The sequence below is a fragment of the Triticum urartu genome, chromosome 4, assembly GCF_003073215.2.
Source record: "Triticum urartu cultivar G1812 chromosome 4, Tu2.1, whole genome shotgun sequence".
Lineage (NCBI taxonomy): Eukaryota > Viridiplantae > Streptophyta > Magnoliopsida > Poales > Poaceae > Triticum > Triticum urartu.
In genome coordinates, this window is record NC_053025.1 from 541,116,595 (window position 1) to 541,131,244 (window position 14,650).

The 14,650-nt window shown below is 46.0% G+C and overlaps 2 protein-coding genes across 3 annotated transcripts; one reads left to right on the forward strand and one right to left on the reverse strand.

The window, feature by feature from the left end:
* The first annotated feature begins 782 nt into the window (after positions 1–782).
* On the forward strand, positions 783–3,838 carry LOC125552533 (uncharacterized protein At5g01610). The gene is made up of 3 exons (XM_048716136.1): positions 783–1,058; positions 1,710–1,764; positions 3,101–3,838. Exons 1-3 carry the CDS (start codon positions 972–974, stop codon positions 3,478–3,480), a joined length of 522 nt encoding a protein of 173 aa, XP_048572093.1. The 5' UTR covers positions 783–971; the 3' UTR covers positions 3,481–3,838.
* Positions 3,839–5,844: 2,006 nt separating this feature from the next.
* On the reverse strand, positions 5,845–7,468 carry LOC125552532 (uncharacterized protein At5g39570-like). Of its 2 annotated transcripts, XM_048716135.1 has the most exons (2): positions 6,672–7,468; positions 5,845–6,551 (listed from the first exon to the last, which is right to left on the reverse strand). In XM_048716135.1, exons 1-2 carry the CDS (start codon positions 7,354–7,356, stop codon positions 6,121–6,123), a joined length of 1,116 nt encoding a protein of 371 aa, XP_048572092.1. In that variant the 5' UTR covers positions 7,357–7,468; the 3' UTR covers positions 5,845–6,120. The 2 variants fall into 2 exon arrangements, with proteins under 2 accessions (XP_048572092.1, XP_048572091.1); XM_048716134.1 differs by having other exon boundaries at positions 5,845–7,466.
* Positions 7,469–14,650: the final 7,182 nt, after the last annotated feature.

The window sequence follows — 14,650 nt, forward strand, 5'->3', positions numbered from 1 at the left end:
TTCCCCAACACTCCATACTTTATCCCGAAGATCTCCAAGCAATCCATGCAAAAATGGCGTCGTCGGGCCGTCATGCCAATCGATGAAGCCATGCTATTTGTTTCACAAACACATTTCAGAGAAATTGGACAGAGATTCAGAAATTGAACAAATTTCAAAGAAATTGGACAGCATACCTGAGCATCCACACACGAATAGTACCTCCTACTAGGGTTCGCCCTACTCCACGAGATCCACCGCGGCGCCTTCTTCCCGCAAAGGCTGCAATTCCTAGCTGGCTCGTAGTCCATCGGTTGCTCCCGATATGGCACCGGCGACCTCGCAGCTTGCCGCCCGCCTCTCCTGCTAAGCCCGCCGTCGCGCAAAGAAGATGAAGCTCCGGAGGAGAACAACATGGTTGCCGGCGCCGCCAATCGCCGCCCTGTCTCCGTCGCTCGACGAACCCTAGCTCTGTTCCCCACCCAGCCCTCGCGGAGAACCCTAGCTCTGTTTCCCCACCCACAGCCAGCGCGCGCTTATAACAGAGAGACAGGCAGAGAGTTAGGTAAACCCGGCCTCCACTCTGCCACGTCACCTAATCCTCCCCTCAAACGGCATTAAGGTGGCTAACGACCAGGATTAAAGAGTTGGGGGTATGGATTTCAGGGATTTGGAGTTTGGGGTTTAAAATAGACAAGCCGTACGAGTTCAGGATTTAAAATAGACTTTACTCTCTCCTTTTCTTTTCTCCCACCAAACAAACAGCCAGCCCGCACCGCACGCTCGCAGGGGATCCGGCGCCACGGTTCGGAACCCCGAACAAAGCCGCTCTTTATTTATTCCGCTCCTCTCCTGTGGAGCGTGCCGCAGCTCTGAACCCGGTTCCGTCCACTGTCTGTCGCCCATCCCGCGGCACCCCACGCACGCGCCACAGCCAGCCGCCGTCCGCGCCGCGTCCACACGCCCCTCGCCGACGCCGGCGCCGAGGAAGGATGGAGAAGGCCCTCACCAAGCTCGGCAGCTTCACCATCCCCCGCAAGGCCAAGCAGGAGCTCTCCGCCATCGGCGGCGACATCTCGGTCAGTGCTCCTCCACACCCTTCCCCGTCATCTTTCTCGCCTTCGTGGCTTTGTTCTTGTTCGTCATGGTGAGTCTCTTCTCGTTCTTGGTGAATCTCTTGGACCGGGTAAAATGCCGTCCCTGATTTCCCGGTTCGCTTGCTTGTTTCCGGGAGATTTTTACGGGTTTCCGTTATCACGGGGGTGGATGGATGGACGGATTCTTTTCTATTGCTCGGTGTTCTGTTTTTCTTGTCCTCATCTTTTTCTGAGGCCGTTGCAGTTCAGAAATAATCTGCCTGACAACATTTCGTGGTTCACATGTTGTTACTGCTACTGACCAAGAAGATTTTGAGTTCTTGAATGCATTTATTTGCAGATCTTTCTCCTATATTCTTCCCCCCTTTAAGCCGGGTTAGATTCGTTCCTTTTCCCACCAAGACCAGCGAAAGTTCTTGCTTTCATATGCAACCTTTTTCCGAGTGGACTGCCATATGAAAATCATTATTTGATTCGATCACACTTCTGCATTCGCTGTACCAACTCAGTAGTAGTACATTCCTGTGCATTCTAAGTTTAATTATTACTACACTCTAGTAGTTCCAACATCCAAGTGGTTCAGTTCATCATTCACAAATCACAACGAATAACCCAACAATTTCTGATCTGCAGCGCATCTCAAGCACCGTGGAGGAGAAGGCGAAATGGGTCTTCGAGAAGCTCAAAGGTACTGTACTATCGATCGCTCTGCTCCACAATTTCTCCAATTTCCGCTCAGTGGTTGCTTTGTGGCTCAGAAAATAGCAGTTAGTCTGAAGCTACATGTCATGTCGTCTTATCAACATCTTCAGTACACTCGTCCGTCGCTGTTAGCAACGCTGTTTTTCTTGCTGACGCGTAACACCAAAGCAAAACAATTGAGTGCTTTCTTTAATACGACTGTATCCATCCACATAGCGTTTCTTCACGATTTGGATCTGGCTCCGTCCCTGTAGCCCTAATCCAAGTACTCTTTTCGATCTGCAAAGTGCTACGAATACAATGAGTGACGCTGATGCACATGGGGGCCAAACTGAAATGGGTCCAATGTTTGTTGACGCCATTATGCAAAAGCTCCTAGGAGGATAGTGCAGAGCATGAGGGACTTGCTCACCTAACATCTTGTTTTACTTGCAATCTTTTCACTGGGTCTGTTGAGGTCTTTGGCGGTATTAGCAAGGCTGTCTTCAGCTTGTCATGGGGTTAGCAAGCACCAACCAGCTGATTTGGTAGTCTGTAATGCATATTCTAATCAATGTTTTCTTCTAAGCAGCCCCTAATCTGTACTCTTACAGGAAGCTGCGAACAACTAGTGGTATACTCGGATCCGCAATCCGACCGCTCACGTGAAAACATTGCGCGGAAAGACAGTAGTTGCTTAAATAAAATGTGAATGTTCTGAAGTACTTCCGCCGTTCACTATTATAAGATGTTTTGGATATTTCAATATGGATTATATACGGCCTGAAATGAGTGAACAAACGTACTAAAGTGCGCCTACATACTTCCGATTCAGAAAAGAGTTAGAACATATTATACTATTGAATGGAGGGAGTAGTTCGTTAAATAAAATGTGAATGCTCACAAAACAGATCCGTTGGCAAGTTTTTTGCCACTTGCAGGCCATCTTCAATTGTACCTTCCAGTTTGTTTGTTTTTTGGTTTAAGTAGGTATACAGTATACATTGCTCTGAGACATCTTTCTTCTGATCAAAAAATCCTTCGTATGAATTTCCCATTTTCACACTTCGTTCCACTGCAATTCCAGTCTTGTAGTATACATAATTGGGCATTTACACTTTACATACATCAATCTTCATATATTTGAACTTTGCTAAAGCGCTCGAAGCTGCTGCTTCTGAATTCCCTTCTGCGTGTCAATATGTTTGTGGCATTCTCATGCCATGGTTCACATGTTGCCATTAGGTCTATGCAATTCTAGCTAGTGACAATTGAATAATTGCTACATAAATGTCTACTATATATGGACTACAAGTGACTGACCCTATTTCTTTCTTCTTCAGGCAAACCAAACAAGTCCCTCTCTGACCTGCTGCGCGAGTACAACCTCCCACCGGGCCTCTTCCCTCGGAACATCATCTGCTACGAGTATGACCAGACGAGCTCGAGGCTGGTGGTGCACCTGGCCAAGCCCTGCGAGGTGAGCTTCAAGGACTCCTCCATGATACGGTACGCCACCCGCGTGAAGGCGACCCTGTCCCGGGGCAAGCTCTCGGCGATCGAGGGCATGAAGACCAAGGTGGTGGTGTGGGTGAAGGTGACCACCGTGAACCTGGAGAGCTTCCGGTCCGACAAGGTGTGCTTCATCGCCGGCGTGAAGAAGCTGAGGCAGAAAGACGCCTATGAGGTGCCCCGCGAAGCCGCCTCCGTCGAGGAGTTCTGAACCTTGATCTGATGGTCCGTCTTCTTATCCATAGTGTCCATGATTCGTGCCATTCTTTTGAGTCCCATGTGGTGTGTGGTTCCTGAGGGCGTGCTGGTGATTGAATTGGTGTGCTGAGGCTAGGCATGTCTGTACATTGGATTTGGTTCTTCCTGATGAAAGGCCCCCATGCATGTTCTCTCATCATTTCGCATGGGTGGTGTCCCAGTAGTGTGAACATTTAGCATGTGTTCTGGCTTTGTGGTGCTCATCTGTCGGGGACCTGTGTTTCAGTGCTTTATGGTGCTGCGTGTGCCGGCTGCTGGCTGAGGTGCATTGCACTTTTGCCGAAATAATTGTTTCAGCAAGTTTCAAGACATTTGGAATTTTTCTGCTCATAAAACACCGGTCCCTTGGTTCACCATAAACTACTGAGCTAACCATGTGCACGTTGAAGACCATAAAACTATATCTTTCATTCATTTTGTTCTATTAAGACATAGTATATGCAAAAACATCATGATAGTATCGTGATGCCAGGAAACACATGACTGAGAAATCCCTATAAAAATAAGTATGAAAAAAAAAGATACTCAACTCACACAGCTCACCTGAAGACAGGAAAAATGAAAACAATGACTACAAAATCAGGTGCATCATCCCAAAATGCCAATGTATTGGATCACGGAATTCTTTGTATGATTAAGCGGCAGGTTTCGTGGAACATGACCCAGGCAGAAAAAAAGTTAGTTACAGAAATACTTACCCAGTTGCTTTTAATTTCGGATCCCTGTATACAGGCTCCACATTCAATCATATAGCTTGCTACGAGTTTCTGTCGAAAAATCACATGCTAAACATATCTCAACTAGGAACTATCAGTGGTGAACGAAAATTCTACTAAGGAAGTTCTTGTAAGAGCTGGTTTTAATCAATATTTCCTCCGTCTCAAAATAAGTGTCGCAACTTTGTACTAACTTTAATATGAAGTTATATGGATTTGGGCCTTCTCTTCATGAGCTCTTGGCCTAGGTTCGTGAAATTTCCACACAAAAACCACCTTCTGAATCGCTCCAAGCCAGCATGTTGATCCTGCTTCTTCACAAAAATCTTTGACGGCTCCATGTAGCCCTCGGTTTCATCTTCAACATCGCCAAAAGTTTGGCGATCACCAAAAGCCATGTAAACATGCCTTAGGATTTCTGGCACCACTCATATTTACTGTAGTAGCAACATGTTCTGCTGTTGCTGACTGGTACATGCTAGGAGGATTTTTCGGCTGTTTGGCTATTTGAGGCACACAGTGTATTCCACGCTCGTCAGCATAGTTCATCACAGAGGCCTTTGATGGAGATTTAAGATGACTCCAGGGAAAGAAGCACGGAGGATGTCAGATGTTCACCTGACCTATCCTTGTCAAGCTTGTTGATACCGTTGTGCGATGGCAACATAGCAGCGCAAGGATGGATACTCTTGTTGCCTCGGTTGGACCGCTGAAGAATGGTTCAGAGTGTTCAATTACTTGAGTTCTAGCAAATTATCAAGTAGGTCTGGAGTACTTCAAGTTTGGAGTCTAGATGCAAGGCAAGACATAAACAAGGTTGCCTGCTGATATGAAGAAGGGGCCGCGGAGAAGGATAAGATAAGAACTGCAAAATGTTCGACCATAGGGGAAGAAAGAACAGCTCACGCTCATAAATGTTATGTTTGTGTGGTGCTTTTCCTGCCCGCCATGGTATCTGGGAAATGTGCAATAACTGGTATAACATAATCCCTCCGTCCCAAAAAAGTAAGTGCCGACTTTGTACTAAATCAGTGACACTTATTTTGGGACGGAGGGAGTATATGTTTGCGGGTTAGTTCAAGCTGATAACATGACACCAGCTGAGGGTGTGCTTCAGCAGGTGTTGATGATGTTTACTTTACAACGTTAGTTTGCCACTTAACTGTACACAGATGGCGGAAACTACCATCATTTGACATAAATATCCAAAGCTACCATCAGTTGAAAAGGTGTCCTCAAAACAACCATGAAAAAAATTCAGTAGTTTAGCTACAAAATCAGAGCCAATAGGTGGAACAGGAAAGTAAGATGCAGATAAAAACAGTTTTTCAACCAACCCACTTAAGAGATGATTTCACAGGGCAAAGTCAAAACACTTGCTGAAAGAAACAGAGTGTCTCTTTAACTGAATCCAGCAAACATAGTGCTACAACATATATTAATCATGATCTTCATATGTGCCTTCTTTTGTTTCAGATTTAGCCCAAGGGTTTTAGATACGCACAACATTGCATTGGGGTTCAGTTCAGTATAATAAGATACTAGGATATATCGCCAGCATAGCTACATTCAAATAATAGCCATTAGAAAACACCAAGATCTATTCAACACTTTTATTATGATAACACTACAACAATTATTTCAATTCAGAACTATTTACAAAGCATGAATAACACAAGTTTATTCATCCAATCTTTTATTCTCCTGAAATTAAAAGTAGCACCTTGGGCATTCAGTACATTGCACACAGCACAGGCAAGACAGCTTTGTCGGTGGAAATCATAAGAAATTCCACAACATACAGATGTTAAACAAGAAGGGACTAACCAAACACAAAGCCCCTCACCAATCACAATGTAGTGAAGATCAGTTATGAATCACCGCTTCTTCATGAACCCCTCTGCAAGCTTTAAGTAGTCCCCCATACCAGCTCCGCTTCCCCCCTCACCATCCTTCTTCATGAAACCCTGAGCAAGTTTCAGGTAATCTGCCATGCCACTGCCCTCCGACTCATCTTTTCCACTCTCAGGGCGGCCACCATGTTTCTTCTTGCCGCTATCCTCTTCATTTTCCTCCTTTCCATACCCTCCTCCTCCATGGCCACTAGTCTTCTTGTGCCCACCCTCGCCATCCTGCTTCTTCATGAAACCCTGTGCAAGTTTAATGTAGTCTCCAATGCCGCCGCCTTCTGACTCATCCTTCCCTCCATGGCTTCCACCACTAGGCTTCTTCTTGTAGTCATCTTCTTCATACCTTCCTCCACCACTAGGCTTCTTCTTGTAGTCATCTTCTTCATATCTTCCTCCATGGCTTCCAGCACTAGGCCTCTTGTACTCATCATCTTCCTCATACCTCCCTCCACCATGGCCACCGGTTGGCTTCTTCTTGTACTCATCTTCGTATCTCCCTCCACCTCCATATCCACCTGCACTAGGCTTCTTCTTGTAGTCATCTTCTTCCTCATACCTTCCCCCACCATAGCCACCACTGCCACCACCACCACTAGGAGGCCTCTTGTAGTCATCTTCTTGCTCATACCTCCCCCCACCATAGCCACCACTGCTAGGCTTCTTCCTGTACTCATCTTCTTCCTCATACCTTCCACCTCCATAGCCACCACCACCACTAGTAGGCTTCTTCCTGTACTCATCGTCCTCTTCATACCTCCCACCACCGCTGGGCTTCTTGTACTCATCATCATCCTGTTCGTACCTCCCACCACCACTAATAGGCTTCTTCCTGTACTCATCCTCCTCCTCGTACCTGCCGCCTGAACCCCCGTGGCCGCTCGGCTGATGCTTGCCGCCCCCGCTGCCCCCCTCCTTGGCACCGAACTTGTGGAGGTAGTCCTCGGCCTTGTTGAGGTAGCCGCCGACGGGCTTGCCCTCGAGCTTGCCGTAGAGGGAGGCCGCGTGGAGCAGGTCGGCGGCGGCCTCGGCGGTGCGGCCCTTGTCGACCTTCCCCAGGTTGTGGTCCTGGAGCGCCGCCTTGGCCGCCTCCGCCACCAGCTTGGCGCTGGCGGCGAGGTCGCCGCTGCCCCCGCCGGACGGGCGGTGCTGCTGCGGCGGCGGGCGGCGCCGGCCGGAGTCGTCCTCGCCGTCGTAGGAGGCCATTCGCGTCGGATCTGGGGAAAGGGGGAGAGCTGAGCAGAGGAGACAGAGCAGAGCAGAGAGGCGGGGCTTCGATCAGACAACACGGCACAGGGACACACGGGGTATTCGTGGTCGTGGGAGCCACCGCATTTGATGCGAACCTCCCTCGGCTCCAGCTGCCGTCGGAGAACCGTCCAGGGCGCGTCGGTTGGACACGGCTTGCATTCCGGGCACACGTTTTGCTCCCGTCTTGTAATTTGATTACTTTCTTTTTCACGAACCTAACTTTTTTACAACTAAAATTGCCATTCAAATAGAAAGAAAATAAATTAAAACTGAAACTTTTCATCTGAATTTATTTATTTTTTGTCATGCTTGACAACTAAAGTTGGCATCCTCACGTCATTAAACTTGTCTAAAAAACGTTTGAAGTTGTCATGTGTTCATGCCACACGTATGACACTTATCAGGGTCTTTATTTTTTGGATCGCCTTCATTACAGATGTAAGAGCATCGCCGATACAAGATGTATATTTGGAGATGTAAACATAGACGTTGTATAATTTACAACACCAAAAAAAATGATTTTTACATCTTCAAAAAAATCTCAACTCCAATAGATGATGTATATTTGGTAATGGAAAACTAGTGCTCCAACATTTGATGTACTCCCTCCGTTTCTTTATGTAACGTGTATTATTTTTAACATGATGACTAAGGCATATAATTATAGAGAAGTTAGGACGAAATTACCCTTGAAAAATCTGTTGGTCAGTGGCAAGTAAATCAATTAGTTCAGAAAAAGTAAGAGATACGTGCAAAAAAGAGAGATATATTTTCATTCTTTTGCTACAAGGAAAGATACAGATAATCAGGAAAGAGATATTTTTCTATTTTTAGATGGTTAATAAGGAAATTATGAGGAATTAAAACAAATGCATCTTACATTGTGGGATTTTATAAGAAACAAATACACCATATATAAAGGAACGGAGGGAGTATAAGTCTTTCAATATGGAGTACATATAGAGCAAAATGAGTGAATCTACATTTAAAAATCTAAACTATGTTCATATACATGTGTATATAGCCCATATTGAAATCTCTATAAAGACTTATATTTAGAGACAGAGGAAGTATATTTGAAGGTGTAAAACGCTTACGGTCGCGCGGCAGCCTATAGCTACACTCCAGCCACTGTACAATCGTATTCTTTCGAACTCAACTTCCACGCGGTGCAAATCAACACATATTCGACGATCGTATAATTTGCGGTTCTTCCCTTGGCAATGAAGCCCTTGTCCTCCATGATGAGATTATCATCATCAAATTGAGTACCATATTCTTGTGATGCATACTCTTAAGAGAAATAATCTTCGTTTGCGACATTTATCACACGCATGAATGCTCCATCATCAAGAATACAAATACACGTACACGCAATGTCACATTATATTCGTATCGGACATGAAAAGAACAAACAAAAGAAAAAGGATTTTTTGCCTTTGTGAAATTTCATTGAGCACACTGGAGGCGGTGGCCACGGGCGTGGCCGGTTCTTCCTCCATGGTCGGCGTGGCTTGCGGTAGCGGCGGAGGAGGACGCCCATGTTCAGCGACAGTTGCCACGGCCGGCGGCAGTATTGAATTGGCCTAAGTAGCCGCGAGCGCCTTTGTCTTCTTCGCCGCCTGAGATGGACCCGTGGCGGGGTTGCACGCTGCTGGCCGGTACGAGCCGCCACCACAGGGTTTAACAACCGGCAACTTCTTCGTCGGTGGCACACCAGTTCCTGCAGTGGTGACCAGACGAGGTGGTGCGAAACCGGTGTGGCGGGATGGGGGCGGCATGGCGGCGGAAGCGGGGTCGAGGAAGGTTGTAGCGCCAGCAGTGGTCGTGGCGAGGTTGGTCAGACCGACGAAGGCGGCAGCAGGGTTATCAGAGTCGGCCATGGGGCCGGGTAGCGGGAGGTGGGTGGGCGTTGGGCAGGCGCTGGGAGTTTCAAATTCTGCGGTTGGGTGATTGGCACGTGACTGGGCATTTTACATCACCAGGTAGCTGGTGGTGCAAATTTGGATCTTTAAGTGTTGTATTTTACATCACTTGGAGGAGGTGATGTAATTTTCTTTACATCTACATCATCTGTTGTATATCGTTGTTAGGCCCTCGTGATGTAAAAGTTAGTTATTTTTTGCATCTACATCTTCAATTGGAGATGCTTTAAACGCTCATACAAAGTAACAAAACACACCCCTACGAACACACGCATCCTACTCCTATGAGCACATCTAAAATACCGAGCCGACATCATATATCTTGAGATTGGTGAAGTCACCACAGGCGCCTCCGTAGTCGATGGAAACATCTCCTCTCACTGAACGAACATCGTCGGGAAGCCTGAAATATATCCAGAAAAATGCGAACACCAGTGTCAAGTCTAGAGTATAGGACTTGAACCCTGTTGGACTGATTCCACCACATAGAACCTAACCATCTGAGCTAGACTCAGTTTGCATAAGATGGGTAGGACGTTTTGGAGGCCTAGCTCCATGAAGTCCTTAACTTTTTTAAAAAATAGTTCAAATTTTTTGGTTTAAAAAAATCCTGAAAAATTCATGATGAAATACGCGAGGTGCAAAAAAATCATCTAATTTGAGAATGAAGAGTACATATGTTGAAAAGCCATTGATTTGTTTTTATGTAGCTCTTATTTTAACATATCCTAGTCCATGCCTTGTCGACCCTGAACCCTCATCCAGTACATTACACACTTGCAAACATGTCTTATATTTTGGGAGGGAGATAACATGTCTTTGGGTATATGTGTATTGTTTGCAAGTGAGTAATGTTTGCAAGACGGAGATGATTCCCCTTCCGACAGAGGTTTGGATCAGGGTTACCTCGGAGACACGATGTGGCGGCGGTGGAAAATCACTCGATAAATTGAAGGTGCTAATGGTGGTATATATAAGCTAGTGGGTGATACATCCATTTTGCATCATGTTTTCCTACTGTTATTTATTGTATTTTGGATTGTCATTTCACTTTACGATGCAATTCTTATGTCTTTTCTCTCTTATTTTGTTGGAATTCTTGACCGGAAAGGGCTACAACAGAGATAGCTATTCTACACAACTCCATATGACCTGAAAACTTACGGAGAATTATTTTGGAATATATAAAAAGTATTGGTGAAAGAATTGCCAGAAGGGGACCCACCAGGTAGCCACAAGCCTGGGGGCGCGCCCTACCCCCCAGGCCCTCCTCCCCCGCGAGCTAGTGGGGCCCCTGGCAGGCCTCCGAGGCCCATCTTCTCCTATATGATGCCATTTACCCTAGAAAAATGAGAAGAAGACTTTTGGACGAAGTGCCGCCATATTGAGGCGGAACCTAGGCAGGGGCACCTTTGCTCTCCGGTGGAGTGATTCCCTCCGACAGGGCGAAATCGAAGCCATCGACTTCACCAACAACCATCTTATCATGGGAGGACCAATCTTCATCAACATCTTCACCAGCACCATCTCATCTCAAGCCCTAGTTCATCTCTTGTATTCAATCTCTGTCCCAAAACATCAGCATCTCCGGGGTATTCGTGGTCATGGAAGCCACCGCTTTTGATGTGAACCTCCCTCTTGTCCTGCTGCATCGGAGAAGCGTATAGGACGCGGCTTGGGTTCGGGCCTTCCAGGGCAGACGTTTTGCTCCCGTTTGTAATTTATGACGCGTTTCTTCTAGGGAATTTATATCACGATTGGTTGTCGTGGGCACTTTCCATACTTGTCGCACTTAAGTCTGTTTGAGCAAAATAAAAAATCAACATCTGCATGTAGTTTGGTTGCCTGCATCCATCAGAGAAACAAATGTTACCATGGTGTTTGGTTGCCTACATCAGAGTTGCTAGACGAGCTACAGGTTGTTTGGTTGCGAATGACACAAGGTGTGGTCATCACTTCTCACTAGTGGTAACCTTATCACACACGGTTTGAACATCATTTTAGTCCTAGCTACGAAACAAATGACAGCTTCTTCTTCTTCTTCTTCTTCTTCTTCTTCTTCTTCCAGACTTTGTTGTCAAATGCATTCACATCATGGCCGTAACTGACAACATCATCAGGCATCACATCTTCCTCCTCCGGGACAAGTTCATCACAACCCCATTGTAGGATCTAGTTATGAAGGATGTAACATGAAAGAACAAGCTTAACCTGGGTAGGGTAAGGGTGGAATGGCTTCTGATCTAGGATATTAAACCTATTTTCAAAGCTCCAAATGCCCTCTCAACCGTCCCTCGAAGGCTAGATAGAGTAGTGTATATGAGATTAATAGTTCATGTGGAGTCCTAGGACAGTTCTTGAAAGAGAACTCTTTCAGATGGTACCCGGTTTTCCTGAAGTGTGAAAGAACACCAGACCGACATGCATAACCAACATCTCCTAGGTAGAACTTGCCATCAGTGATATTGACGCCATCAGATCCATTCATGCTGTCAGTTAGGATGTTAGCATCATGGGATGATCCTTCCCACCTAGCTAGCACATAGGTGAACTTTAGATTGAAGCCAACCACAACAAGAACATTCTGATTTGTGTAGTGCTTTCTACCCATGTATGTTGCAGACTGTGATCTTGTCACTATAACAATCACATGAGTACCATCTGTTGCGCCAGTGCAATCCTGAAAATGGCATGACAAGATGGTGTTATGGCAATCCTAAAAATTGCACGACAAGCATGTAAAGGCATGAACTACGAATAGTGCTCACCTTGAAATATGGATACCATCTTGGGCTCTAGGAGTTTACCTGGTTGGTGACCTAGCCATCTCTTCTCTGAGCTCTCCAACAACATACAACACTTGCCTAAAATACATGAAAATGGTTTCCATTAATCTCGTGAACATGTTGTGGATCACCCTAGACCTCTGGTTATGACCTACGGCATGGAGGAACATGGCAACTTGCTCTTCCGAAGTGGTGTGGATGCTATCTTCTAGCAGCCCCTTGCTCCTCAACATCTACACAAGCCTAGTGACAGGTGCTTTTTTCATTCGAAGCATCCACGGAGCCTCCGTCACTACAAAAAAATACACTTCCGTGATGATACATGTTTGTCACAGTAGGTCGCGTTTTCTGTCATGCATGTACATCCATGACAAATTTATGACAAAATCAAGATAGTCATACCTGTGCTGTCGTAGAAGTGTTTCATGACATTGCCAAAATTATCATCACGGAAGTGTCCACTTCCATGACGATAAATCGCGCGTCACATAAGTGATTTCGTCAAGGGTGACCGACACGTGGCATCCACCGTAACGGAACGCCGTTAAGCTATCGGGTCAGATTTTGGATCCGATAACCCATTAACAGCCACGACCAATGCCGATTTTCCACGTGTAAAATTCTCATTGGCTGACGGATCCACGCGTCAGCTCCACGTTGGCACAGGTGTCACTCATCCAACGGTCGAGATGGGCCTATGATATGTTGACACGTGGAACAACCCAAAAGTGGCCCACAAAGATTAAATGGGTCGGCCCAACCGAAGGCCCATAAGATTTAGCGGACCATAATGGGCCGGCCCAGCTAAAGGCCCACAAATTTAGCGGACAATAATGGGCCGGCCCAACTAAAGGCCCACACGATTTGCAGGCCATAATGGGCCGGCCCAGCTAAAGGCCCACAAGATTTTGCGGACCACAATGGGCCGGCCCAGCTAAAGGCCCACTAGATTCTGCCGACCATAATGGGCCGGCCCAGCTAAAGGCCCAACATTCTCTGTCAAATTGGCCCGTCAACGGCCTGTCCTAAACTTGTCATCAACGCGGCCCATGGTCACTTCTGGCCCGTTAACAGTCCGCTAAGTAATTGGGCCGAATTATGGCCCGGTGTATTTCCGGCCTATTAAAGGTCCGGCTTCATTTGGGCCCATTTACAGGCCATCAAAACTTTCGGCCCATAAACGACAGTGAAGGATTTGGGTCATATTCGGCCATGTCTGACATTCGGCCTGTTAGAGGCCCACTATAGCTTTGGGCCACTTTCGGCCTATTGTCATTTTCGGCCTGTTAACGTCGGACGTAAACCATGGGCCATATGTGGCCCAACGTCATATCGGGCCCATTAACGACCCATATAAAAATGACGATAATCTAGCCCAACCGAAGTTCCGGCCTGTTAAAGGCCTGTGTATTAGGTCAGCGCATTTACGGCCCGTCCGAATTTCGGCCTGTTAAAGTCCAGTGGGTTATTTGGCACAATCAGGGCCCAATCTCACTTTCGGTCTATTAAAGGCCCATGTATTTTATGGGCTCGAGATATTTACACTTGTAAACGGCCTATTTTTACTGAGGGCCCAAATTATGTTTAGGCCTGTTAAAGGCCCACTATGGGCACAGGCCTACCAGAAAAATATGAAAGCTTATGCTGATTTAGGCCCAGATATTTTTAGTGGGCTACATGCCAATTTCGGCCCATAATCGTTTTTAGCCCAATTGGAATGGGCCCGACGAATGTTGGCATGTTGGGCTCCTACGAAGCTTTAGGCCAAATACATTACTAAGATAAACCTACACTATACAAAAATAGCGTTGTAATTACTGCAGCCTGAGGCAGCATCATAAATGTTGTATCACAACAAAATAAATTCCAACCATACAACAAAAGGCCTATTGGCATAAAGTTTACAGTCCTTCCAGATAAAAGCACCATCAGATGTATAGAAGCACACATTATTTGACCTGAGTGCTAATGTTTCAGGCTGTAGAATCTGATGGAGCAGCATGATCTCCACCTTTTTTCCGCCATTGCTCTTGAACAACGAAGCGAATGTCTGATAGTCTGGTTTCAAAACCAGTCATATCTTGATGACATTTCTCAACCACTATTCTTGTTTCCGAAACAACGTCCACTAGGGATTGGACTTGTGTCTGGAGCATAGATATATCACTCTGTCTAGCAGGAAGATTTTGTTCAGTAGGCGATTTGGACGAGATTACCTTGACAACCAACCCAGAATTACGCAGGAAGGTGCTTTTTGCACTGTTAGTGGAGAGATACTGACGCACTGCAGCAAGAGGTGACATTGTGCCTGTAGTAGCCTCGTCACCTTCAGGTGGTTGTGGCTGTTCAATCATTTGTTCCATAGCTTCCTGAAAGTTTGAACTTGTAGATTAGTGTACCAGATAAGTTACTAATGAGACAAAAACAAACAAAGTAGGTTAACGTTTATACATAACTTATTTTGGTGAACTACTGTAATACATTACCATGTAGCATGCCTACTGTATTGTCTATTTCCTCACATTCGTTGACATCTAA

What these genes read in the sequence shown, in the direction of transcription:
- LOC125552533 (XM_048716136.1), top strand. Translation starts at nt 972, where the DNA reads ATGGAGAAGGCCCTCACCAAGCTCGGCAGCTTCACCATCCCCCGCAAG. An exon ending in CCATCGGCGGCGACATCTCG is followed by an intron (nt 1,059 to 1,709) that starts GTCAGTGCTCCT and finishes TCTGATCTGCAG; the next exon opens with CGCATCTCAAGCACCGTGGA. An exon ending in GGTCTTCGAGAAGCTCAAAG is followed by an intron (nt 1,765 to 3,100) that starts GTACTGTACTAT and finishes TTTCTTCTTCAG; the next exon opens with GCAAACCAAACAAGTCCCTC.
- LOC125552532 (XM_048716134.1), bottom strand. Translation starts at nt 7,356, where the DNA reads ATGGCCTCCTACGACGGCGAGGACGACTCCGGCCGGCGCCGCCCGCCG.